The sequence below is a fragment of the Bubalus kerabau genome, chromosome 10, assembly GCF_029407905.1.
Source record: "Bubalus kerabau isolate K-KA32 ecotype Philippines breed swamp buffalo chromosome 10, PCC_UOA_SB_1v2, whole genome shotgun sequence".
Classification (NCBI taxonomy): Eukaryota; Metazoa; Chordata; class Mammalia; order Artiodactyla; family Bovidae; genus Bubalus; species Bubalus kerabau.
Window position 1 is genome coordinate 84,345,051 of NC_073633.1, and position 27,349 is coordinate 84,372,399.

At 46.1% G+C, this 27,349-nt stretch overlaps 1 protein-coding gene across 1 annotated transcript in view; it reads left to right on the top strand.

Moving 5' to 3' along the window:
* The first annotated feature begins 6,304 nt into the window (after positions 1-6,304).
* PLEKHH1 (pleckstrin homology, MyTH4 and FERM domain containing H1) overlaps positions 6,305-27,349 on the top strand; it is a 50,188-nt gene continuing 29,143 nt past the window's right edge. The window contains exons 1-3 of the mRNA XM_055538402.1: positions 6,305-6,576; positions 12,683-12,841; positions 26,412-26,474. Coding sequence (XP_055394377.1) covers positions 12,716-12,841; positions 26,412-26,474 — 189 coding nt within the window. The 5' untranslated portion in view covers positions 6,305-6,576; positions 12,683-12,715. The remainder of the gene's footprint in view (positions 6,577-12,682; positions 12,842-26,411; positions 26,475-27,349) is intronic.

The window sequence follows — 27,349 nt, forward strand, 5'->3', positions numbered from 1 at the left end:
TGTAAGCTCATGAAGTCCCATTAACCCTGTTGAACTTTCACCCTTGGCCTCCTGAACTACATGAGTCAGCTTTCCAGAGTCTGGGCTCTCAAAATTGTGCATGAGAATTACTTGGAGGCCTTATTAACTGCACAACTTTGCAGCCTAACCTCCAGACACTCAGATTCAAACGTGGGGTGCAGCCGGGGAGGCACTACCACCTGGAAAGAAACTTTCAAAGTCCCTGGGGAGAAACTCTGCTGAGTCTGCCTCTGTTCAGAACTAGCCTGACAGCCTGCCGGATTGGGGAATAAAGCTGTTCTGAAACGTGGATCCTTTCCTGCAATATTCTCCATATTCATCGTCTTTACCCCATATCCACCTAACTAAAAACTGAGTACTCCACCCCCATCCCCAACCCCCGGCAGGTTTAGGATTGTACTGGTGAGCGCAGGGGCTGCAAGGGTGCACGGTGAGCTGCCCGCGCAGGCGACGTCCTGTTTGCCTTTCCGGTTCCTTGGCCCGCCGGCTCCTTTAAAATAAATAATGCGTGCATGCATACATACAGACGTACAGACGCAAGCAAGTTACCCTCTAGGCTGCGGTGAGTTTTGTTTTTTCCTTCATATTACATATCAGAACTTTGGTCTCCCAATGGGACAGACTCTTTGAAATAAGGATTTCTGCTCCAAATATCCAGGCGTGACGGTTCCTGCAAGTCGTACCAATACGGGAACCTCCTTTTGAGGGGGGACGGGGAAGGGTCTGGTCTTGCGCCCCATCCAGGGAGGGTCTCAGGCTGGTTGGGAGCTGAGTAGATGCTGGGGCGCCCCGGCCGCCCCAGGTGGCCGCTGATTCGGCCTCTGCAGAGAGCTCGGGGCCGGAGCTCGGGACACCTCTCAGCCCGCGGGACCCCGCCGCCGTCCCCGCCGCCCCAGGGACGAGCCCGGCGGTGCCGAGAGGTGGGAGGCTGGAGCCTGCTGAGGTCATTTCCTGTGCCTCTCCGCGAGCCGCCCCGGGAGCCCAGCCTGGCGCTCTGCCTTTAAGGAGCGGGCGGGGAGGGGGCGCGGCGGAGTATTGAATGGGGCACTGCGAGGTCGGCTCGGCTTTTGTGCAGCCAGCGGGCGGGCAAACCTCCCGGGCCAGCCCGGCCCGCCCCGCCCACGCCGACCCCTGCTGCCGGGGAGCGGAGACCCGGCGGCCGCGGCGGACTCGGGCGAGATCGACGCAAGGTCAGCGGCGGACGCGCGCCGGAGGCGCCCGTGTGCCGGGTGCGCGGCGGGGACGCCCGGGATCTGGCTGGAGGTGAGCGGCCCCCGGGAGCCCCTCGGGCAGAGATACTGTGCGCGTGGGCGTGGGAGTGAGGGTTCGCTGGCCGGGGAGGGTGTTTGGTTAGACTGAGAGAGGATCCGCTGCCTCTGGCCGGAGGGCGATTCCGGAGCAGGTGCCTCCCTACCTGGAAACAAGCTCCTAGCAGCCAGGAGCGCTGGGAACGGAGCGTCGGGCTCGGGGAACTGGCACCGCCAGGCGAGGAGTAGCCTTCCTGGAGAGGATCCGGAGTTTGGGACCCGCTCGATCCAGTTGCTCCCTGGAAGGGCCCTCGGAGCGAACCTGCAGGCTTTCCACCGAGTTGCCTGAGCTCTAGCAGGCTCCCACTTTCTTCCCGGTCTCATCTCGGGTTATCGCTTTTGTGATTCCTGGGTGGCTCTCTTAGGGTCCTGGTGGATTAGGCTTGGTTTATGGAGGCAGGTCAGCCAAACAGAAGAGAAAACCAGTCGGGCGCCAAATGACAGCAGGAACTTTGCGTCCTAGAAGCCTTAGAGAGGAATCGGTCACCGGGGCGCAGGGGGTCTTAATGGAGGTGTCAGGGGCAATGAAGACCCTCATTTGGGAGTAGATCTGCTCTCTGTTGGATCTGTGCCTGGTGGTTTAGTCGCTCAGTCGTGTCTGACTCTTGAGACCCCATGGACTGCAGCCTGCCAGGCTCCTATGTCCATCGGATTTCCCAGGCAAGAATACTGGTTTGGGTTGCCATTTCCTTATCCGGAGAATCTTCACCCACCCAGGGATGGAACCTAAGTGTTGCGGGAAGTCTCCTGCATCGCAGGCAGAGTCTTTACCAACTGAGCCACCAGGGAAGCTCTGGATCTGGTCCTGCCAAGGGACAAGTAAGCTTTTACTATGAATACACCTCATGAAACTTCAGGACAAAGCTTTAGTTCTGGCTAAAACTGCTGCTTGAAAGATGATTTTAATATCAACTTCAGTGGAAAAGTTATTTGCTCCTTAAACTTTTTGGACTGTCTTCTATGCTGCAGACATTGTGTCTTTGGAAACATCACTTAACTCTTTATAAAACACCACTTCGAGTGTTTCTGCACGTTATTATCCCCGTTTTATAAAGGAGGAAATTAGGACTCGTAAAAACAGTGACTTGCCCAAGGTCATATAACTGAAAAGTGGAGGAGGCAAGCCTCAAACGGAAGCCTCTTAAAACTGCATTTACATCGCTGTTCACCACCCTCCTTCTCCACAGACTGCTGAGGGGGCCTGTTCAGAGCTGGGTTACTAATTGAAACTAACAAGTGAGCTGAGAAAATGCCTCTGGCACCCCTTCTGCCCTCTCCAGAAGGCATCAGCTACCGGAAGAAGTCACTCTGCTTGCAGAGGAGTGCTCCATATTGTTCCCATCTTCTCTCTATGAGGCTGTGTGTGTGTGTGTATTGCTCAGTCGTGCTGACTCTTCGGGACCCCGTGGACTGTAGCCTGCCAGGCTCCTCTGTCCATGGGATTCTCCTGGCAAGAATACTGGAGTGGGTTGCCAGTTCCTTCTCCAGGGGATCTGTCTGACCCAGGGATCAAACCCAGATCTCCCACATTGCAGGCAGATTCTTTACCGCCTGAGCCACCAGGGAAGCCCCATTTGAGGCTGTGTAACTGCAGAACTCTGTGCTCCCTGTGGGTTGAAGAGTGCATTCCACATGCTGGCGCTGAGGTGTCAGGATCCCCTCACTACTGATCCAAGTGACTCCATAGCAGTCTGGCCACTGAGCCACCATCCTGTGTTCTCTGGCCAACCCTTCTGTCAAAAACGAATTAAAAACCGACCACCTCTGTGGGGAAATTGGTGCTTATTGCTGGCTGGAGTATGAATTAGAATAGCCTCAGGGGAGGGCAGTTGGAACTCTTTGGCCATTGCAAAATGTACATCACTCAGCGGTACAGTTCCATTTCTGGGACTTTATCCTTGAGATAAACTGAGATGTGTATGAAATAATGTCTATTCATTGAATATTCATTGTAGCACTGTTTTAGTGAAAGGTTTAAAACAACCCAAGTGTCTGTCAATTAGGGACTCAAATGAAATCAGGTAATAGCCATACAAGAGAATACAATATAGCTCTTAAAAAGCTTGAGGGAAGAATGGGGCAGGTATATATTATTATATATGTACATGGTTTCTCCGGTGGCGCAGTGGTAAAGGATCCGCCTGCAGAGCAGGAGACTCAGGAGACATGGGTTTGATCCCTGAGTCAGGGAGATACCCTGGAGGAGGAAATGGCAACCCTTTCCAGTACTTGCTGGGAAAATCCCATGGACAGAGGAACCTGGTGGGCTGCATTCCATGGGGTTGCAAAGAGTCAGACTAAGTGAGCATGCATGCATACGCACACACACACATACAGGAAGCTCTCTGAGTTATATTAAGTACAGTGGATATAGTGTGCCACCGTTTGCTTGTGTGTATGTGTGTGCAGCATACATATGGACACTTGTATATCCAGGGACATCTCAGAAAGACTCAAATCCTCCTAACAGTGGTTGCCTCTGGGGAAAACTATGCCTGGAGTTCAGGGGTGGGAAGAAGCCTTACTTTGTACATATACTCTTTTGCTTAGTATTCAAAAACAAAGAGGTAAATAATTTTTTTATTTGGCCACACTGCACAGCATGTGGGATCTTAGTTCTCTGACCAGAGATCGAACCCATGCTCCCTGCGTTGGAAACCCAAAGTCTTAACCACTGGACCATCAGGGAAGTCCTGAGATAAAAGAATTTTTAAAAATCTCCTGACTTGCTCTCTGATAATGGTGGTGAGCACCAAGTATGCCCAGGGCACTGTTGATTTGCCTTTTGTTTGTTGATAGTAGCTGTTATTTATTGAGTACTTCCTGTGTGCCAGGCTTTTGTATTATAATACCTCCTTTGATTCTCAAAAAAATCCAACATAGTGTGGACTATGAAATTGCCATTTTTGAAAGTCAAAAAATGGTTACGTGTTGACAGTTTCACATGGTTCGATCTAATATTATTGTGCTCCTTTCAAATATTATTGCCTTCAATTTCAAATAGGTTCAGAGAAGTCAAGCAGATGGTTGAAGGTCACAGGTCGTTCTTGAGTCAGTATTCAAACCCAGGTTTGTTTGGCGCCAAGCCTCAGGATCTTAAGTATTACACTCTGCCATTTCTTTTTGTTGGTTTTTGTCTGAGGGATGCTATATTCCTGGATTTCTTAGCCCCTTTTGGGATTTGTGTCCCAGAAGTCTGTAACATGCTCACCTTTTCCTGACTCTCCCACCGTTGTGAAATGGGATGCTCACTCAGCATGCAAAAGAGGTAAAATGCATGTTGTTGGCTTGATCAGATAACAGTGGGAGATCAGATCGAGGGAGCTGTGCCCCTGTGTGCACTCACCCTCCCTCCGGCTTCTTCCCCAGAAAAGGGGCTCTTCCTTGCCCAGAGCTGGGCAGGTAGTCAGCCTCATCTGCACAGCCCTTTCAGAAGCCCACTGCTAGTGAGTGGGACTCACAGAAGGTGCTCACGCTCAGGGAGTGAGCCACAGTGAGGTGACACAGGAGAGCCTAGTGGAGCCTGCACCCAGAACGCAGTCCCTGTTACCTTCTGATGCCTCCTGCAGCAACTTCAGGCACTTGCTCTGATTGGCCGTCTTTGCAGGAAGGTTGCAGGATATTCAGACCGTAGACCTGAAGCCTCACAAACTACAGGGTCTTTGTTCCTCTTTGTGTCTCCAGCCTCACACATAGGAATCATCTAACAAAAATTGGTTAAGTTAAATTTACTGTCAGCATTTTGTCCATTTCTGGTCCATATCCCTAAAGTTTCCAGAGCTATCCCAGGTCAAGTTTGTGTTTTCTCTGATACAGACTGAAGTCACCTAACACCTTCCTCTTGCCTCTTTCCACCACCCTTCTACCCATGGCCCCTGCCTCTTGAGGCATGTCTCTGCTGACCTCTGTGGCCGTGTCAGTCCAGGGCGCTGGGAGCCTTAGGGAGTTCTAAAGCAGGTGCCAAGGCCATTGCAACCATTTGACTCTTGCCTGCCAAGCCATTCAGCATGCTGGGCACTAGTGGGAATTGAGAACTAGGTTTCACAAGAGCAACTATGAGTTGGTGATCATTATAGCTGGCCGGAGGGCACATGGGGATTTATTGTACTGTCCTCCCTACTTGTGTGTGTTTGAAGCTTTCCAGGATAAAACATGAAACAAACAATTGAGCTGGGGTTTGTCCCCAGCTCATATCCCTTCTGTCATTTCCCCATCTAACGCAGCACATTAATGCTGTATCTTCATTAGGCTAGCCTGGTAGCATAAGACTCCACTGCCACTCTAGTACTCTTGCCTGGCAAATCCCATGGACGGAGGAGCCTGGTGGGCTGCAGTCCATGGGGTCGCTAAGAGTCAGACACGACTGAGTGACTTCACTTTTCACTTTCATGCATTGGAGAAGGAAATGGCAAACCACTCCAGTGTTCTTGCCTGGAGAATCCCAGGGACGAGGGAGCCTGGTGGGTTGCTGTCTCTGGGGTCGCACAGAGTCGGACACGACTGAAGCGACTTAGCAGCAGCAGCAGCAGCAGCCACTATAGAAGCATCTTCATGGAAAGAGGACAGTTCTAGATGTTGGGCGATCAGGATTCTTAGTCCAGCTCTAATACTACTTGCCTCTGTGTCCCTGAGCAAGTCACCGATGCGAGGAGTTTGCTCACCTGTTCAGTGTGAATTATATCACTTGGCCTCCATCTCGGGGATATCGAGAGGGTAACGAGAGAAATAACACCTGACAAAGCAATGCTTTGAAGAGTTAAGGACCATTCTGCAAGTTCGTTTCTGCTTATCCTTGCACATCTTTATGGGTGGTTCAAATGCAAGGTGACTTAGCAGCTGAGGTTCAACTTACTGGTATCTCCCCCTAACATCCTGTATACTAAAGCTGCAGCTCCAGCCACCTGCCTCTGTCGAAAGAGCCTCTGGGTCTTGATTTCACAGCAGGCACCTTGCTCTAGATCCATTTAGAAACCTCTTAATTCCACTCACATGCTGAGACAAGCCTAACAAGAGTGCGAGCTCCTTCACCAGCATCCCCAAGGCAGGGAGAGGATTAAGCTGAGCACTTCTAAAAACCGTGATGTCATGAAGATGCTGGATTGGGGAAAGAACTTCCAGACTAGGTATAATCTCAGGTATCACCGTGGGGCAGAGGCCAGTGACGTATTTTATTTCCAAAGTCCCTGGAGATTTTGATAATTTGGGTTTCTGCCCTCCAGCAGAATCTGAGCTGCAGCTTTGGCAATAGGTAAGAGGGAATTAACACTCACCAAACTTTTTTTAAACAACACAAAAGAATTGAGTTTCTGCTGCCCTTTGGTTTTACTTGGGTGCTTTTACTGCTAATTCTTAGCCCCAGGCTAGGTTGCAAGATTCCAAGGTCCTAGCTTCAGGTCCGCCACTTTTTGTACTTAGGCAGGGAAAGTGAAATCCCCTCTAAAGGACAAAGAAAACTAAACATGAAGCCTCCGGGCTTTCTATGGAGGCCCCACAAGGTTCTGTTGTGTCTTTTCAGCTGTGATCTTAGCTCAGAGAAGGTCATGTTTTGTTTTTGTCTTTTGTCTTCCTGCCCGTTCCAGTTGGTCCCAGTCTTTTGAGGTGGGGATCGCTGGGAGGTCACAATGTCGAATTGTTTGGGATGACAGTTCTGGGAGCACAGGACTGAGATCATGTGTCCAGCGTTCTGAGTGCCCAGAACTGAAAGGCTCCATCACCTGACCTGTCAGTGGTTTCGTTGTTGGGCCTTTCTCTACAGGTCTACTGACCTTGTTTTTTAAACAAAAAGGGCACATGACAAATATCCTCCATGCTTATGGAGGATAAAGGGTCAGAATATATGAGACCAGGGTGCCCTGGGAAGTCTAATGTATAGGTTCACCTTTGCACTGAGGATCTTGAGAGAGCCTATAAAATGTTTCATTCTTAACAGTCTGCTCTACTCTTTTTTAAAAAACAATGAAAGTTTTTATTAATTTTTTTTAATACTTACATATTTTTATTTATTTGGCTGTGCCAGGGCTTAGTTGCGGCATGCAGGATCTTTGGCTGTCGCATGTGGGACCTAGTTCCCTGACCAGGGCTGGAATCCCGGCCCCCTGCATTGGGAACCTGGAGTCTTAACCAGGGACCACCAGGGAAGTCTTCTCCATTCCACTCTTTGTGAAATCAATTCTTGCAGTTTTTGGATGGGTAAGGAGCTCAGTGGCTAAGAGTAGGCACTTTAGAATGAGAATCTCAGCCCTGCTGCTTACCAGCCACAGACTCTGTTCCTCCGAGTCCTTACCTGAGAGTGTGGACTAATTCCCACTCCTTGTCTCATGGGTTCTCATGACAATGAAAGAGGCCACATGTGCCTGGTATACAATAAGGACTCAGTAGGTAATAGCTGTTTGTGGTGTATAATGGGAGAAAGATATTGTAGAGGTCACATGTCAGGTGGGAGGCAGTATTGGTGGTGAACCTACCAAAGACAGGCTCACTGGTGCCCCAGGGTAATATTTAGTGACATACAGGAGGTAGCTGGGTTTTCTGAGACCATGTGTCTCCTGAAGAAGGGAAAAGAGATTTTTTTTTTAAAACGACAAATTTTTTCATCTCTTTTTTTTATTGAAATATAGTTGATTTACAATGTTGTGCCAATTTCTGCTGTAGAGCAAAGTGACTCAGTTATACACATATATACATTCTTTTTTATTTATTTTTAAAACTTATTTATTTTAATTGGAGGCTAATTACTTTACAATATTGTAGTGGTTTCTGCCATACATGGAACATGAATCACATAGATGTACCTGTGTTCCCCATCCTGAACCCCCCTCCCACATCCCTTCCCATCCCATCCCTCAGGGTCATCCCAGTGCACCAGCCCTGAGTACCCTATCTCATGCATCAAACCTGGACTGGCGATCTATTTCACATGTGACAATATACATGATTCAATGCTATTCTCTCAAATCATCCCACCCTCGCCTTTTCCCACAGAGTCCAAAAGTTTGTTCTTTACATCTGTGTCTCTTTTGCTGTCTTGCATATAGGGTCGTCATTACCATCTTTCTAAATTCCATATATATGTGTTAATATACTGTACTGGTGTTTTTCTTTCTGACTTACTTCACTCTGTATAATAGGCTCCAGTTTTATCCACCTCATTAGAACTTATTCAAATGCATTCTTTTTGATAGCTGAATAATATTCCATTGTGTTTTTGTACCACAGCTTTCTTATCCATTCATCTGCCAATGGACATCTAGGTTGCTTCCATGTCCTGGCTATTGTAAACAGTGCTGCAATGAACATTGGGGTACATGTGGCTCTTTCAATTCTAGTTTCCTCAGTGTGTATGCTCAGCAGTGGGATTGCTGGGTTGTACAGGAGTTCTGTTTCCAGTTTTTTAAGGAATCTCCACACTGTTCTCCATAGTGGCTGTACTAGTTTGCATTCCCACCAACAGTGTAAAAGGGTTCCTTTTTCTCTGCACCCTCTCCAGCATTTATTGTTTGTAGACTTTTTGATAGCAGCCATTCTGACTGGTGTGAGATGATACCTCATTGTGGTTTTGATTTGCATTTCTCTGATAATGAGTGATGTTGAGCATCTTTTCATGTGTTTGTTAGCCATCTGTGTCTTCTTTGGAGAAATGTCTGTTTAGTTCTTTGGTCCATTTTTTGATTGGGTCATTTATTTTTCTGGAATTGAGCTACAGGAGCTGCTTGTATATTTTTGAGATTAATTCTTTGTCAGTTGCTTTGTTTGCTATTATTTTCTCCCATTCTGAAGGCTGTCTTTTCACCTTGCTTATAGTTTCCTTCATTGTGCAAAAGCTTTTAAGTTTAATTAGATCCCATTTGTTTATTTTTGCTTTTATTTCCATTACTCTGGGAGGTGGGTCATAGAGGATCCTGCTGTGATTTATGTCAGAGGGTGTTTTGCCTATGTTTTCCTCTAGGAGTTTTATATTTTCTGGTCTTACCTTTAGATCTTTAATCCATTTTGAGTTTATTTTTGTGTATGGTGTTAGAAAGTGTTCTAGTTTCATTCTTTTACAAATAGTTGACCAGTTTTCCCAGCACCACTTGTTAAATAGATTGTCTTTTCTCCACTGTATATTCTTGCCTCCTTTGTCAAAGAAGGTGTCGATAGGTGTGTGGATTTATCTCTGGGCTTTCTATTTTGTTCCATTGATCTATGTTTCTGTCTTTGTGCCAGTACCATACTGTCTTGATGACTGTAGCTTTGTAGTATAGTCTGAAGTCAGGCAGGTTGATTCCTCTAGTTCCATTCTTCTTTCTCAAGATTGCTTTGGCTATTCAAGGTTTTTTGTATTTCCATACAAATTGTGAAATTGTTTATTCTAGTTCTCTGAAAAGTACTGTTGGTAGCTTGATAGGGATTGCATTGAATCTATAGATTGCTTTGGGTGGTATACTCATTTTCACTATATTGATTCTTTGGATCCATGAACATGGCATATTTCTCCATCTATTTGTGTCATCTTTGATTTCTTTCATCAGTGTTTTGTAGTTTTCTATATATAGGTCTTTTGTTTCCTTAGGTAGATTTATTCCTAAGTATTTTATTCTTTTCATTGCAACGGTGAATGGAATTGTTTCCTTAATTTCCCTAATTTGTATAAGAATGCAAGGGATTTCTGTGTGTTAATTTTATATCCTGCAACTTTACTATATTCATTGATTAGCTCTAGCAATTTTCTGGTGGAGTCTTTAGGGTTTTCTATGTAGAGGATCATGTCATCTGCAAACAGTGAGAGTTTTACTTCTTCTTTTCCAATCTGGATTCCTTTTATTTCTTTTTCTTTTCTGATTGCTGTGGCTAAAATTTCCAGAACTATGTTGAATAGTGGTGAGAGTGGGCACCCTTGTCTTATTCCTGACTTTAGGGGAAATGCTTTCAATTTTTCACCATTGAGAATAATGTTTGCTGTGGGTTTATCATAATATGGCTTTTATTATGTTGAAGTATGTTCCTTCTGTGCCTGCTTTGTGGAGGGTTTTTATCATAAACGGAAGTTGAATTTTGTCAAAGTCTTTCTCTGCATCTGTTGAGATAACCATATGGTTTTTATCTTTCAATTTGTTAATGTGGTGTATACATTCTTTTTTACTGTTCGTTTCCATTATGTTTTATCCCAGGAGATTGGATATAGTTCCCAGTGCTATAGTAGGACCTTGTTGTTTATCCATTCTAAATTTGATAGTTCTCATCTGCTTATCCCAAACTCCAAGTCCATCTCTCCCCCTTACCGTTGACAACCACAAGTCTGTTCTCTAAAGACAAATTTTTATTATGGGAAATTCCAGGCATATATTCAAGTAGAGAGACCAGTATACCCATCACCCAGTTTCAGAAATTATCAGTGTTTTGACAAGTCTTATTGCATATATCTCTCTCACCTCCTATATACCAGCTTCTCACCTCCTATATACCAGCCTCTCACCTCCTATATACCAGCCTCTCACCTCCTATGGTGAAGTGTTTTAAAGCAAACCCCAGGCATTACATCATTTCACCTGTAAGCCATATTTATCTCTAAAAGATGACATTAAAATATATTATCAACCTAAGACTCATGCTTCCACTGCAGAGGGCACAAGTTCAATCCCTGGTCAGGGAACTAAGATCCCACATGCTACATAGCACAGTCCCTGCCCCCAATTTAATGAAAAAAAATATATATCAACCTAGAAAATTAACAATCATTCTTTAAAATCACCTGATAGTAGGGAGACCATATGTCATGGTTTGGGACAGACCAAATTTATGCTTATTGTCAAGCATAATTATTAAAAGCACCCTACTGCTGCTAAGTTGCTTCAGTCATGTCCGACTATGTTTGACCCCATAGACAGCAGCCCACTAGGCTCCCCTGTCCCTGGGATTCTCCAGGCAAGAACACTGGAGTGGGTTGCCATTTCTTTCTCCAGTGCATGAAAGGGAAAAGTGAAAGTGAAGTCGCTCAGTCGTGTCCGACTCTTAGCAACCCCATGGACTGCAGCCTCCCAGGCTCCTCCATCCATGGGATTTTCCAGGCAAGAGTACTGGAGTGGAAAGCACCCTAGAAAGGGGATTTAAAAAGTCCTGGTGATGGATGTGTCTTCCAGCCCTTCTCTACTCTGTGCCCCCTCTGCATCTATATCTCCCTTCTCATGCACATATACACATTCTTCTTCTTCATTTTCTCATCCCTGACCCAGGTTTGTTTCTCTCCAGAAGACATCTGGGTAAATTCCCCTGGCTGGGGATATTATAGGTGTCTACTTGGCTTGTTCTGAATCTGTCTGGAGTGTTTTCTAAAGATTCGTGGTTTCCTCCAGTGCGTGTGTGTGCTTAGTCACTCAGTTGTGTCCAACTCTTTGAGACCCTATGGAACGATCCGCTAGGCTCCTCTGTCCATGGAATTTTCCATGGCAAGAATACTGGAATGGGTTGCCATTTCTTCCTTCAGGGGATCTTCCCAACCCAGGGATCGAACCCGTGTCTCCTGTGTCTCCTGCATTGGCAGGTGGATTCTTTACAGCTGAGCTACCTGGGAAGCCCACGGTTTCCTCCAGAGGCTATAGAAAAATATCTACCAATTTTCTGGTTTGCATTTTATAACTTAAAGGAAAGTGGGAATCTGTTTCAAAACAGGATGATTTGATGACAACATATGAAATCCCAACTGAATAGAAACTTGTCAAGGAAATTTGAAGATTACATTTTCGTTCCATTTTTTTTTTTTCCCCATCTGAAATCTTTATTGTTGTAAAAAATCAGTACCCAGCTGGGAATCACAGTTCTGTCTCCAGTTAGCCTTGTGATCATGGATGAATCTGCTACCCAGTTTAAGCTTTCCCTCAACACCCTCCCCCTAGCACAGTCCACTCCATTTCTCTGATTCCTCTTATTTGCATATTGATTAGTAATTGTGACTACATTGTAATTTTGCAATTAGACTTTTCCAAAGAGTTGTTTGAAAAGACACGGGACCTCTTTCATTTCCCTTTGCATCTCCAATGTCTAGAACAGTGTCTGGCACTGAATGTTTGTAATGAACACATTTTTGTTAAATGGATAATTGAATGAAAAACCAGTGAGCCCTGCTTTTCACTTCTGTAACAGTGAGACGAGGTTCTCCTTGCGGTTTCTCAGGTTTTGTGGTTTTTCTGAGGCTGCACAGCTGCCTTATGATGAAACAGGACCAGCTGAGCTCAGAACTTGCCCGTGGGACAGAGGGAGAGCCAGGCTCACTTACCTTCCCCACCCTGTTTCCTCTGCTTTCCGTCGGTCTCCTCCTTTCCCCACCGAACTCCTCCTCACACACTTATCTTTTCCCCTCTCTGTACGCTGGTCCTCAGGGCTCCCTGGAATCTCCACAAGGTGCTCCCATCATGGCAGAACTCACGGTGGAGACGCGGGCCAGTGTGGACTGGCAGAAGCGCTGCCTGGCCCTAGAAACCCAGCTTTTCCGGTTCCGACTGCAGGCCAGCAAGATCAGAGAGCTGCTGGCCGACAAGGTGAGTCCTGGGGAGCAGGTAGTCTCTAAGGTCCCTGAAGAAATCACTGTCAGAGAGGAGAGTTGGGGAAGGTCAACTTAGTTTTCATTTTTTGTTTTTTAGAGGTTTGATTGATTGGTTGATTGATTGTAATATATTTGACATATAATATTCTGTAATTCAAGGTGTACAACATGTTAATTTGATCCATTTATATATTATAATATGATCACCATTGCAGCAATAATTAGCTTGTCTATCATATTACATAATTATCATTTTAGTGGTTGGAATAATTACATTCTAGTCTCAGCAAGTTTGATGATTATAGCACAATGAAAAGTGAAAGTGTTAGTCACTCAGTCATGTCCAACTCTTTGAGACCCCATGGACTGTAGCCCGCCAGGCTCCTCTGTCCATGGAATTTTCCAGTCAAGAATACTGGAGTGGGTAGCCATTCCCTTCTCCAGGGGATCTTCCCAACCCAGGGACCGAACTCAGGTCTCCTGCATTGCAGGTGGATTCTTTACCATTTGAGACCCCAGGGAAGCCCTAGGGTACAATATTGTTGTCTATATTCATTATACTGTGGATTTGATCTCTAGGGCTTATTTAGCACCTGTTGCAGTAAGGTGAGCTTTTTAAAAAATTTTATTTCTAATTGGAGGATAATTGCTTTACAATATTGTGTTGGTTTCTGCCATCCATCAACATGAATCAACCATAGGTATACATATGTCCCCTCACTTTTGAAAGGGCTTCCCCAATAGCTCAGTTGGTAAAGAATTCGCCTGCAATGCAGGAGACCCCGGTTAAATTACAATCGGGAAGATCCACTGGAGAAGGGATAGGCTACCCACTGTAGTATTCTTGGGCTTCCCTTTTGGCTCAGCTGGTAAAGAATCTGCCTGCAATGCGGGAGACCTGGGTTCGATCCCTGGGTTGGGAAGATCCCCTGGAGAAGGGAAAGGCCACCCACTCCAGTATCCTGGCCTGGAGAATTCCATGGACTACAGTCCATGGGGTCATAAAGAGTCGAACACGACTGAGTGACTTTCACTTTCCCTCTTGAACATCCCTACCACTTCCCACCCTATCCCACCCCTCTCCAAAATATGAAGGCAGCTCATGCAGTTCAATACCAGAAAAACAACCCAATCAAAAAGTGGGCAGAAGACCTAAACAGACATTTTTCTCCAAAGAAGACATGCTGCTGCTGCTGCTGTCGCTTCAGTCGTGTCCGACTCTGTGCGACCCCATAGACGGCAGCCACCAGGCTCCCCTGTCCCTGGGATTCTCCAGGCAAGAACACTGGAGTGGGTTGCCATTTCCTCCTCCAGTGGGTGAAAGTGAAAGTGAAGTTACTCAGTCGTGTCCGACTCTTAGTGACCCCATGGACTGCAGCCTACCAGGCTCCTCCATCCATGGGATTTTCCAGGCAAGAGTACTGGAGTGGGGTGCCACTGCCTTCTCCGAAAGAAGACATACAGACAACTAATAAACACATGAAAAGATGCTCAAATTGCTCATTAGTAGAGAAATGCAAATCAAAACTAGTAATACAAGGAAGGTGAACTTTTAATAAGGTGCTTCCCACACTCATAAAATAAAACCCAGGTAGGTTTTTTTTTTTTCAAAGATCAAAATCTAAGCAGTTTACTAATCTGTCATCTGGCATTCTTTCCCACTCTGCTTCTCCCTGTAACACACCAAAGAAATGCTACAAATCTCCTTGGTCTTGGATCACTTCTTGAGTCATGGGTGTCTGCAGTGGAGGTTCTATTATTCCCCTAATACTTCTTTCTCAGAAGTATTACTCATAAAAAAGTAATACTTCTTTCTTTCAGAGAAAGAAGATATTTTAGGAGAGTTGTTCCACATGTAGATGTATTTTTGATGTATTTGTGGGGAGGGAGGTGATCGCCACATCTTACTGCTCTGCCATCTTGAAGGTCCCTGCGATATTTTAGGAGAGGAGAATGGATATCCCCACCCTGCTGCTCACCCTCTGTTAAGAGTATGAACTGTGGAAGGCAGCCTGCTTGCTGGTGACAAGGACCCAGGCTTTGGAGCCAGACTACCTGGCTCTGCCACTTTCTAGCTTTGTGACTGAGGGCAAGTCCCTTTACCTCTCAGGCAAGGACACAAATGTCTACCTACACAGGAAAAAGGAAAGTCCTTAGTGAAAACGAATATGTGATCCACAGTGACTGAATACTTGAGAGAATAGCCCACAGTGAGTGAGAGTCCATGTATGCAACAGACTGGACTCAATTCCGCCCCCCAAGAATTTCTAATAACTGTTGTTCCAACTGTTCTAAGAACTGTGGGCAAGACACTATAAAGTCCATGAATTCAAAACTACTTGAGGGAATTGCCTGGCAGCCAGTGGTTAGGACTCCATACTTTCACTTCTGAGGACCCAGGTTCAGTCCCTGCTTGGAGAACTAAGATCCCACAAGCCACTCAGTGTGCCTCCTCCCCCCCCAAAATAAAACTATTGAAGACATAATAAAGTAATTGAAAATATAAGACAAGGACAGGACATCATCCAAAAAGATCAGAAAAAGAACCAAATAGGACTGCTAGACATGAAAAATATTTGCACCGAAATGAAATACTCAGTGGCTAGATTAACATCAGATAAGGCGCCACCTGAGACAGACCTCAGGAATGGAAAGATGGGCCTGAGGACATAACCCAGACTCGAGGGCAATGCAGAGAGATGAAGACACAGGCTAAGACGTGGATGCCAGAATGACAAGATCCTTTTTGAAGATTCCAGAAGTGGAGAAGAGAGGCATGACTTCAAGAGATAATGCCTTTAAAGTTTCCAAAGTTGATGAAAGACCTGAAGCCTGAGATTTAGGAAACAGGATGGGCCAGGCAGTACATGTGTTTAAAAAATCCATTCCTTTTCATGTGACATTCCAGACATAAGCAGCCTAGCTCTGGGGAGAGGCCTGCGTATGTTTGAAGGTGGTTCACTCTCATGACCACATTCCGGTCCCTTCCTCTTGAGAGCATGACCCAAAGGCTGCCTTCATTCTTTCCACTCACATCCCATTGGCCACTTATTCATGTGGTTATATCCCGCCACCGAGAAGATTGGAAAGTGTAGTCTTTATTCTAGATAACCATGTGCTCTGTTAAAAGTCAGAGCTTCTACCTATATGACAGATAGGGGGAGAAGAGAATGTGGGAAACAAATAGAAGTCTTTAAGTCTCAGTCACTTTAGTCGCTCAGTCATGTCTGACTCTGCGACCCCATGGACTGCACTACACTAGGCCTCCCTGTCCATCACCAACTCCCGGAGCTTGCTCAAACTCATGTCCATCAAGTCAGTGATGCCATCCAACCATCTCATCCTCTGTCATCCCCTTCTCCTGCCTTCAATCTTTCCCAGCATCAGGATGTTTTCCAATGAGTCAGTTCTTTGCATCAGGTGGCCAAAGTATTGGAGTTTCAGCTTCAGCATCAGTCCTTCCAATGAATATTCAGGACTGATTTCCTTTAGGATTGACTGGTTTGATCTCTTTGCAGTCCAGGGGGCTCTCAACACTACAGTCTTTTCCCAACACTACAGTTTGAAAGCATCAATTCTTCAGCGCTCAGCTTTCTTTATAGTCCAACTCTCACATCCATTCATGACTACTAGAAAAAACATAGCTTTGACTAGACACACCTTTGTTGGCAAAGTAATGTCTCTGCTTTTTAATAGCTGTCTAGGTTGGTCATAACTTTTCTTCCAAGGAGCAAGCGTCTTTTAATTTCATGGCTGCAGTCACCATCTGCAGTGATTTTGGAGCCCAAGAAAATAAAGTCTGTCACTGTTTCCATTATTTCTCCATCTATTTGCCATAGAGTGATGGGACTGGATGCCATGATCTTAGTTTTTTGAATGTTGAGTTTTAAGCCAACTTTTTCACTCTCCTCTTTCACTTTCATCAAGAGGCTCTTTAGTTCCTCTTCACTTTCTGCCACAAGGGTAATGTCATCTGTGTCTAGAATAATAGAAATAACAAATAGAATGTATATGACTTTCCAATCAGGAGAGTAGCTACTGGAAATGGAATAAAATCTATTAAATCCAGGCAGGGAAGAGAAACAGGAATATAGAAAATAAGGAGTAAATACAAAGCACAAAATGCAGCAGTAGAAATAAATCCATATACAACATTGTAACCAACTAGACTTCAATTAAAAAAAATAAGGAATCCAAATATATTGGTCATAAATAGACCTCTACAAGAATGTCTATTGCAACATTGATGCATGAAAAGTTGAAAATATTCTAAATGTTTATAATGTGATTGGGTAACTATGTTGAGTGTATTTGCGCAATGGAATACGACATTGCAGTTAAAAATTAGTCAAGTAAAGCTATATGTTTAAGATCAACAAATCTCAAAAACCAACACTGAACAAAAAGGATCAGAAGAATATATATACAAAAATACAGTTTATATAAAGTATTAAACTTGCACAAAACAGTAATGTCTGTCGTTGAGGGGTGTTTACAAATGAGGTAAAAATGTAAACATAGTCAAGTGTAGGGTACATACATATAAAGGAGAGGAGTAACATTGGAGAGAGGAACACTGGAAGCGTCAACTGTCTGTAGTGGTTTATTTCTTAAAAAGTCAGAAGCAGATCTGACAAAAATTAAGATTTGACAAAGATGAATAGTGGATACGTGTTTTTTTAAAAATTATTGTCTATACGTTTCTGTTGGCCTGAAACGTTTCATGATAGAAAAATAAAGCGTTTTTAAATGCTTTCCTCCCCTATTCCCCAGTGGCCTTAAACACATTATAAATAAACATGTTCTTTTTCCACAGCCCCTTGGATCTGGGGAGGTTGAACTTCTATTGGGTTGGCCAAAAAGTTCACTCAGCATTTTCCATAAAATCGTGCGGAAAAACCCAAACGAACCCTTTGGCCAACACAGTATATCAGCCCTTTCTTTTCTTCCAGACTGTATTTGCTAAGTAACCAGAATGCTCTCTAAGTACCAGTACTTATCATCTAAGCAACCAGAACGCTCTCCCATAAAGACGTTGGGGGCTCAGGGTGGGACTTGCATAAAGAAAGGAGAAGCATATAGACTCAGGGCAGAATAGCCTGGGGGTATAGGAGTGGAGAAGGGAGAGAAAGAAATCTTGACTAGGAATCATGGGCTGGAAGACTTAAGCAGGGTTAGGGCATTAGCCTGACATCGGACCTCTTGGCAGGAAACCTTAAGGCCATAAATACCGCGTTGCTCAATGTTGGGGCCGCTCTTGTCATCTGCTGTCATTCCACAAACCAGTAGGCCAGATTCTGCAATTCATTAGAGGTTTTCCCCAGTACATCAAGGTAAGTTTCAGGTCCTAGGAAGAGATGACCCAGATTTCTCAGGAGAGCTCCTGCCGGGGCTGGGCCCTGGTCCTCATCCCTGTCCCTGCTCCCAGAACTTACTTCTTAGTCATCATCAGCACCCACCTGCACCGAGCTGAGCCAGGTCAGCTGGGTCCCTTTGCCCCACCCCCTCACCTGCCTGCCCCCTCCACTGCCACTGTTCCACACAGTTCGCCCACTGGCCTGCCCGCCCGTGGAGATGGCACTGCCTGGATTAGCCACTCACTCACCGCTGGCAGTGGTGCAGGGCAAGCCGAGCCTGCGTGTCTCCCAGGGGACGGGCCCTGCCTGTGATCAGATGCCACCCGCTGGCTGCTAAGGCTTGGGAAAGAGCCCTCCTCCTTCCCCATCACACAGCCTGCTCGTACCTGACTCCCTCTTTCAGATTTGTCATTTGACACATGGAATCGTGCTGAAAACCAAATTTTTTTAAAAAGAAAAAATGTCAAGGCTGCCAGATAATTCCTCACCTATTTTTTGGGCTCCAAAATCACTGCAGATGGTGACTGCAGCCATGAAACTAAAAGACGCTTACTCCTTGGAAGGAAAGTTATGACTAACCTAGACAGCATATTAAAAAGCAGAGACATTACTTTGCCAACAAAGGTCCGTCTAGTCAAGGCTATGGTTTTTCCAGTGGTCATGTATGGATGTGAGAGTTGGACTATAAAGAAAGTTGAGCACCGAAAAATTGCTGCTTTTGAACTGTGGTGTTGGAGAAGACTCTTGAGAGTCCCTTGGACTGCAAGGAGATTTAACCAGTCCATCCTAAAGGAGATCAGTCCTGGGTGTCCACTGGAAGGACTGATGCTGAAGCTGAAACTCCAGTCCTTTGGCCACCTGATACGAAGAGCTGACTCACTTGAAAAGACCCTGATGCTGGGAAAGATTGAGGGCAGGAGGAGAAGGAGATGACAGAGGATGAGATGGCTGGATAGCATCACTGACTCGATGGACGTGAGTTTGGGTGGACTCCGGGAGTTGGTGATGGACAGGGAGGCCTGGCGTGCGGCGGTTCATTGGGTTGCAAAGAGTTGGACTGAGCGACTGAACTGAACTGAACTGAAGGGTGAGAGGGGGGAGGAAGCGGGAGGAGGGGAGACGGGAGGAAGGGAGACCGGTCTAGACCTTGTTTCTGCTGGGACGCCTCTCACGGTCTGCTGTGCCCTTGCCAGGGCCACCCATCCCAGGGGCCAGGTGAACTGTGGACTCACTTTCCGTCTGGCACAGGAGTCGAGAGAATGGCTCATGTTTTGGAGGTTGCATCTTGTTCTGCTTCTGGGAGCCGTTTTTCCCGCTCTCTTCTTGGTTGTGTTGAAGAAGTCACAGCTAATCTGATCAGTCTAAAGTAAAGTGAAGTGAAGTCCTCGCTCAGTCGTATCCGACTCTTTGCGACCCTGTGGACTGTAGCCTACCAGGCTCCTCCGTCCGTGGGATTTCCCAGACAAGAATACTGGAGTGGGTTTCATTTCCTTCTCCAGGGGATCTTCCCAACCCAGGGATTGAACCCAGGTCTCCCGCATTGCAGGCAGATGCTTTACCCTCTGAGCCACCAGGGAAGCCTCGATCAATCTAAAAGTTGATGCTGTCCTAAGAGCTGGATGTGTTAAAAGTCCCTTGGACTTTGTTCATTCTTGCCAACCTTGTGCCTCAGTTTTCCCTTCAGAAAAGTGGGAGTATGGCATCTATCTGCAACAGAGCTTCGTAGGAATTATCATAATGAGTACATGGCATCAATATGAGGACTAAAACGAGTTTAACATTTTTTTGTTTATTTACTCCCTCTCTGCTTCCAAAGGGGATTTGAGTGGATCTGTTAAAGAGAGGACTTTATGTAATAAAATATCCCTCATTTTTTAGCTTGAATATTTTTAACCGAGGCAGGTCTTCCTGAGGCCTGTTCTGGTGGGTCTGTACGCACTTCCTCTTTTTCTAGAATCCCATACTAGTTTCTCCAGGCAAGGTTTTGAAATACAGTAACTCAGTTTTATATTTATATACCAAAAATTTGTACTTCAGGATTTTTTTTTTTTTTGAGTGTATCAATGGTTCCGTTCAGTCCCTTAAACAAAGGAACAATGACTATTGCTCTTCCCCACTCTGACCAAGGATTATACAGAGGCAGCGATTCAGTTTAGGCACCAGCTTGACAGAGCAAGGATAGTTCACAGAGCCCAGAAAAACATCCTTATATACTTCAGAATTTGTGAGAAGGCCGGTACTGTTATATAAAAGGAGAACACTAGGGCTAATTAGGACTAGTTGGAAATAAAGTCTGCATAAAGTCATCACAGAATCAGCCTTAGCAGATCTCCTTGCTGATAGATCCGATTTGCCTTCTAGAACTTTTATTCACTATGTTTAAGGGTGTGCATGCATGTGTGTGTGAGTGTAGAGAGTTTTTTTTTTTATTCTCCTAACCCCCATTTTTTAATAAGGCCCACTATAATATTTCCCAGGAACTGTAGTCTTGCTAGAGCTTTGTACTCCTATAAAGTCATTTGAGAAGAGTCCTGTACCGATGGGGGCTTGGCCCTGGGATGTTTGCATCCCCAAAGGAGTCAGTTAGCTTTGCTTTGCAGTCTGTAGCCGGTCTAGCGTTTTTCAGAGAGTGGTCTGTGGACCACCCACATCAGGATCACCTGGGGTTTTCTTTTCAAGCACATTCCTGGGTTCATGCCTCAGACGTGCTACATAAAAACCTCTGTGGGCACAACCCAGGGATCTGTAACAAGATCCGTGTGGATGACTGTGCCCCTGAGGGTGTGAAATCTACTGCCACAAACTCCTGCCCTGAACATGTCCTGGGCCCCATTCAGCCATCCTTCTAGCCTTGAGCCCTGTGCGCCTCAGAGGGACTTCTGGGCTGGGTGGGGCCATTGGACCCACAGACAAGACTTAGGAGTCCCTTCTTTCCTGCCTCTTCTGCACTCGGACACCAGGGCAGCCCCACGGTTGTGTGTTTTATATATTTGGGAATAAGAATATGATTTCAGTTGAACACAGGATTTGATATTAAAAAACAAAAAGTTGAGAATCAAGGTCTTTGATGACAACAGAGTTAGAACCATTTAATAGCTAGCACTGGGGGTTGTAATTTCAAAGGCTTAACTAATCTTCTATGAATGCAGAAGTTAACTAAGCTTCTGTGAACTCAGTGGGAGGGTTCTGGGGAGGATTCAAGGAATGTGCTATATAGCTAGAGGAGGAAGCCAGGTGTCACCAAAAGAAAAGGTAATTGTCACGTGTCCAGGTCTCCTGAGTTTTCAGGAGAAGCTGAGAATCGGGGATTGCATTTTGGAGTCTGGGTTTTTGCAGGACGTGAAATTTGAATGTGAGGGCCGCGGTAGCTAAGGGTATAATAGACTAAGCCAGTCCTCCGGAGTTTGAATCCTGGCTCTGCCTCCTGGCTGTGTGATGTTAGGCAAATTGCCTTATCCCTCTGCATCAGTTTATATGTACAACAGGGATAATAACAAGACCTGCCTCCTAGGATTGGGATGAAGATGAAATGAGTTGATACTTTGAAAGTGCTTTAACCAGTGCCAGACACATACAAGTGGCCTTGTTTAGATATATCTGTGTTGGCTAAATGCCCACAGCATGGTAGGTCTTACACGACGCTCTGTAGGCTAATAGCCCTGACTTAAAGCCTTTCTTTCTGTAGATGGATCGTAAGCAGCATGACCAGGTAATTTATCATGTAAACCAGGAGACCTTGGAGAGAGAAAGGAGGGCTCTATTACTCATTATTCTGGAGGACAGGTGACCACAGGACTGTCCCAGGGAAACTGGTCTCCCTGGTCCTAAGCACCATCTTCGGTTGTGAAAATCCAGCAAGTAGCTTATATCTGCAGACTGCTCAGTAAGTGCCAGGTTGTACATGTGAGCTGGCCGGGAGGCATCTCCTGTGATCTTCACCACAACCCTAGGAGGTGGACATTCGTTACTGTTTTTTCTACTGGTGAGAACACTGAGGCTCAGAGAGGTTAAGGAATTTACAAGTCACACTGTGGTGGGGCCAGCCGGGCTCCAGAGCCTTATTGCTTACCGGTGCCATTCTCTTCAGAGGGTGTGATGCAATGGTAAGAATGTTGAGCCCTTTTCAGAGGGATAGCTGAGACCAGCCTGGCAAGGCTCCGGGCTCGAACCGCTGCTCAGCACGCAGGTCTGTCCTGCGAGCACAGGAGGGTGCCTGCTGCCTTGGGGCCAGTATTTCACAGCACCACAAGGAGCTGTGGACATGGGGATTAAATACCAGGTTGGTGCCAAGAACCTTTCATCAGGTCACTGCAGCCCATTCTAGGATGGCTTATGAGTCTCATGTGTAAGTCGAAGCTGGTGAAAGTGGATCCCGCCTAAAAGCCAGCCGCCCAAACCTGACGCCACCTTGGCTAGCGTGTCACCCAGACTAAAAGGATAGCTGAGGACTCAGTCCTAGGGAACCCTCTGAAAGGAGAAACAGAACCCAAATAAGGGGGCCTGCCTGTATCACCTTTTCAGATCTCCCAGTGTGGCCCTTTGAATGAGTGCAGGGGACAACCTGCCGTCATGAATTGTGTTGATCCTGGAATTAAGAGTTTGAAAACTCCAAAATCGACACTCAGGTATAGGCACAGTTGGGAGTGTTCCCGTAGCAATGGAGAAAATGCATTCTCATAAAAATGGAGGGAAACATGATGTTAAAGATATTCTCTTCAGACAAGGATGGCAGGATGTTGGTAATTGTTGGAGCACAGTCATGGATACATAGATGGTTTTTTATACTCTTCTCTTTTAAAAAACTACCGGATGTGCCAAATGGTTTCAATGTTCAGAAATTTGTTTTAGAGACAAGAGAGTGCCCCAGCATAAAGGTGAATACAGACTGCTTTTAGCTTTGAGTCTCAAGTGCCCTTGCCTAGGAGATAAGAATGGCTGGAGGGTGGGCGGTGGGGAGGACCACGTGGCAGTCAGACCAAGGCTGGGAGAAGACCCTAGGTTCCCAGGGGCGCCTTCCTTCCCATTCAGTGATAGCTTACCCTAAAGGATATCTGACATTAAAAATTTAGAGGGTAGAATGCTCAAACATCGTTAATAACAGAGTGATTTATGGCTCTGACCCGTGTCATTGATCACTCTTGACCCAAATGGAAATGCCCAAGTGGGAGGTAAGACTCAAATGCATTTTCTTCTTCCTTCTACCATGGTTTCTTTACTGTGTAAGGTCACGGATATGAGTGATCATTTCTTATGGAAATCATATGTCTTCTGAGCTACAGAGCAGATGTCAGATCTAAATGAAGGTGAATCTAGGAAACTTGTCAAGAATCTAAAGCCTTCCCATTCAGTGTTTCATTGTTTTCTTAAAAATTAAATGCTCCTAGTAATTGTATTAGTTAGAGGTGTTCCTGATGTGGGCAGAAATTTCAACCCTGGCTAGCTTAAATAGACAGGGCATTTATTGGGAAGGTCCTGGGACATATCACAGAACTGAAGGACTTACCTAATAATCATGACTTGGTAAAGTTTGTGCATGTTCTCTGGTGCAGTCCCCTGACTCTCATCTCTGGCCTCTTAATCCCACATTTCGGCTTTCTGAGGAGAGAGAACCTGATTTGCTCTTGGAAGAGTCAGTTCTGGTGCCCAAGGGGGAAGGGTTATATAGTACTAACCTGGTCACTGAGTTATGTGTCAACCACCACCCCACCCCTCCACCAAGTAGAATGTTTTTTTGCACTATGCAACCATGCCTATCACCTTAATATTGGTTTATTCTATGCTGTTACCTCCCCTGTAGCTACGATGGCCCGAGGACTGTTTGATTTTGGAAAGGCCATCTGGCTATAATTGATGCCTGAGTCTGGCCAGAACAAACCCAGTGCCTCAGGCTTGAGTCAAGAGGTTCCATCATGATTATTAAACCCAGGAGAGGAAGGAAAGAGGAGATGCAGACATCCTTGGACTGAGCACAGGAATGCTCGTCAAAGATGGTCCTGTCTGTTGGGAGCCCAGGGAGCATTTTTGTCCCCTGGGTTGTAAATCTTGAGGTTTTATTTGGTATCCTCTGTCCTTTCAAAGGGAACATGTACTGAAAACATCTGTCTCTCCCCAACTCCAAGGAGGAAAAAATGGATGAGGGAAGGTGGTCCTGAGAGCAGTTTCTCCAGACTCTCTAACTTGAACCACTCCTGGGTAACCCTCCTTTCACTGCCTGGCACCAGACCGGGGGACTTCTTTTCTTTTCCATCCTTCAATCAAAGCCTGAAGGCAGAATTTCACCTAGGCAGAAGAGAGATTGGGAAAGAGAGAAAATTAATTGCTCAGTTCACTGGTAAATATCGAGCCAGGGTCCATGCTAGATGCAGAAAGTTGAGTAGCTAGAGAAAAAGCCAAATCTGCAGAGATAAGGTGGGCGAGGACTGGACTAGCTCTTGGGACGTGAGGCCTGTCCAATCGCACGGAGGACACAACTGGGACATGACGCCTCTAGTATGGTTTTCCTGCATACCTGTTGCCCTGGGACAAGGCATGGTCGGGGAAGCAGGAGTTGACTCAACTAGGCCCTGGCGTCTGGTTGGAGAATGGAATGTGTGACTATGCTGTGCTTCCGCAGGGCCTTTTGTGATGGCATGTGGTTTTGGCAGTGCCCTCTGAGCCCTGACCAGGGGGATGGTGGGAGCTGAAATCCACTCCACTCGGTAGGCTGTAAGCTCGAGAAGTGGCAGAGATGCCCCCACTGCTCCTGAGCTACTCCTTAGGCTTTAGCTTAGATCTGTTCCCTGATGAGCTTCTGTGTTTATAAGAGCATTGGTCCCTTTCCTTGGGCCAGCTGGCATGAGATTCCAGAATTGCTGTGACCCTCAGACCTCTATGGGAAGCAAGAGAGAATTTTTAAGAAATGTGTCTTAAGCCTCTATTTAAGATAAAAACAATCAAGAAGGGGATATCCACGAATGCCATTTGCAGTCAGAGGCGTCCTGAGAGAAGGAGAGGAAGTATTTGTCCCCAGCCATTGAGCCTTTGCCGGTGGGAGGGAACATCCTCATCCTGATGATGGGGGCTCACGTGGGAGCAGGCTCCATGTCAGATACATGGCGAGCAGTGGCGGGGCACTGCCTGCAGCCCGCTGCTGTGGGGAGGACGGCCTGGGAGAGGAGCCTGAAGGCAAGAGTTGGGCGAGGATGCCCCAGGAAGAGATGGTGGCGCTGCTGCCCCTTCCCGGGGCCCCCAGAGGGAGAAAGACCTCAAGTTTTCTCACTCACCGTAGAGAGGACAGCACCTCTGGGCTCCTTACCTGCCCCAGGCTTCAGGGCTACCTCTTGATGAAGGTGAAAGAGGAGAGTGAAAAAGGTGGCTTAACACTCAACATTCAAAAAACAAAGATCATGGCATCTGGTCCCATCACTTCATGACAAACAGATGGGGAAAAAGTAGAAACAGTGGCAGATTTTATTTTCTTGGGCTCCAAAATCATTGCAGATGGTGACTGCAGCCGTGAAATTAAAAGATATTTGATCCTTGGAAGGAAAGCTATGACAAAACTAGACAGTGTATTAAAAAGCAGAGACACCATTTTGCCAACAAAGGTCCATCCAGTCAAAGCTATGGTTTTTCCAATAGTCATGTAAGATGTGAGAGTTGGACCATAAAGAAGGCTGAACACCTAAGAATTGGTGCTTTCGAACTGTGGTGCTGGAGAAGACTCTTGAGAGTCCTTTGGACAGCAAGGAGATCAAATGAGTCAATCCTAAAGGAAATCAACCCTGAATATTTATTGGAAGGACTGATGCTAAAGCTGAAGCTCCAATACTTTGACCATCTGGTGTGAAGAGCTTACTCATTGAAAAAGACCCTGATGTTGAGAAAGGTTGAAGGCAAAAGGAAAAGAGGGCTGCAAAGGATGAGATGGTGAGATAGCATCACCAACTCAACGGACATGAATTTGAGCAAAGTCTGGGAGATAGTGAAGGACAGGGAAGCCTGGCGTGCTGCAGTCCATGGGGTTGCAAAGCGTCAGACACAACTGAGTGACGGAACAACAACCAGGGCTGCCATGGACATCTTTACCCTGACATTCTTGAGCCTCTTGCAAGGGGTAGTTTAAGCCAGCCTGTGTGTAGCATCTGCAAAATTCACGTGTGTTGCCTTGATGCCATGTTCATAGCAGGGACACCGCACTTATATCTCGTTTCCTCTCTGGCTGAGCAGATGCAGGAGCTGGAGCAGAGGCTGCTGGAGGCAGAGCAGAGAGCAGAGAATGCGGAGACCCAGGTAATGGGGAGGAGATGGTGGGAGTCTGCAGGGAGAATGACCTTTCCTGACCCTTCCCGTGGACACTCATGGACACATCACACCGATGTGGTCCGCCCCAGAGAGACCTGCTTCTTACCGGGACGAGGAAAACCAGCAGTCATGTGTTAGACCTTCTGAACAAATAAAGGTGCTTGGGGCCTTCTGTGGGCATGAGGGAATCTCGGGTAAGGGTCAGGGCAGTGAGCAGATGCATGGCATAGTCCAAATAGGCTGGGTTATGCTGAGGTAACCTGTGGAGTCTGACATGTCCACAGTTTATCATATTTAGTTCTCATTCATGATACCTCTACTGAGGGTCAACCAGGGATTCTGCTTCACACAGTGATCTGGGGATCCAGGTGAATTCCCCATTTCCAGCTGAATCAGCTAGCACATGCAGTCTTCTTGGTTGCCATGGCAGGGAAGGATAGCTGGGTACTTGTGCACCAGCTCGTAAATACTTCAGCCCAGAAATAATGCATCATTCCACTCCGACCCATTGACTTCATGACTTCCATGGCCACCTAACTGTAAGATGGCTGAGAAGTATTAGGAAGTTCATGAAGATTCAATGAGCAGCAAATGCCTCTGTCACAGTGAGCTTGGAGCATTTCCTCTCCAGGGCTTTTTGTCCTGCCCAGCTTGTCCTTACTGGGGCCCCCAGAGTTAGATGGCCCTACACCTGGCTATTCCTTCCTCGTCAATTCCTTCTTTTTCCCAGATGAGGCTTCATAAATGGTCACTGAATTAATTGGCTCCCATTGCCCTGGGTAAGAACTCTGCCTGGGAGTCACAAGCTGGGGCATCAGGAAGCATCCCATCCCATGTCAGTGGCATCGCATCCCCACCCTATG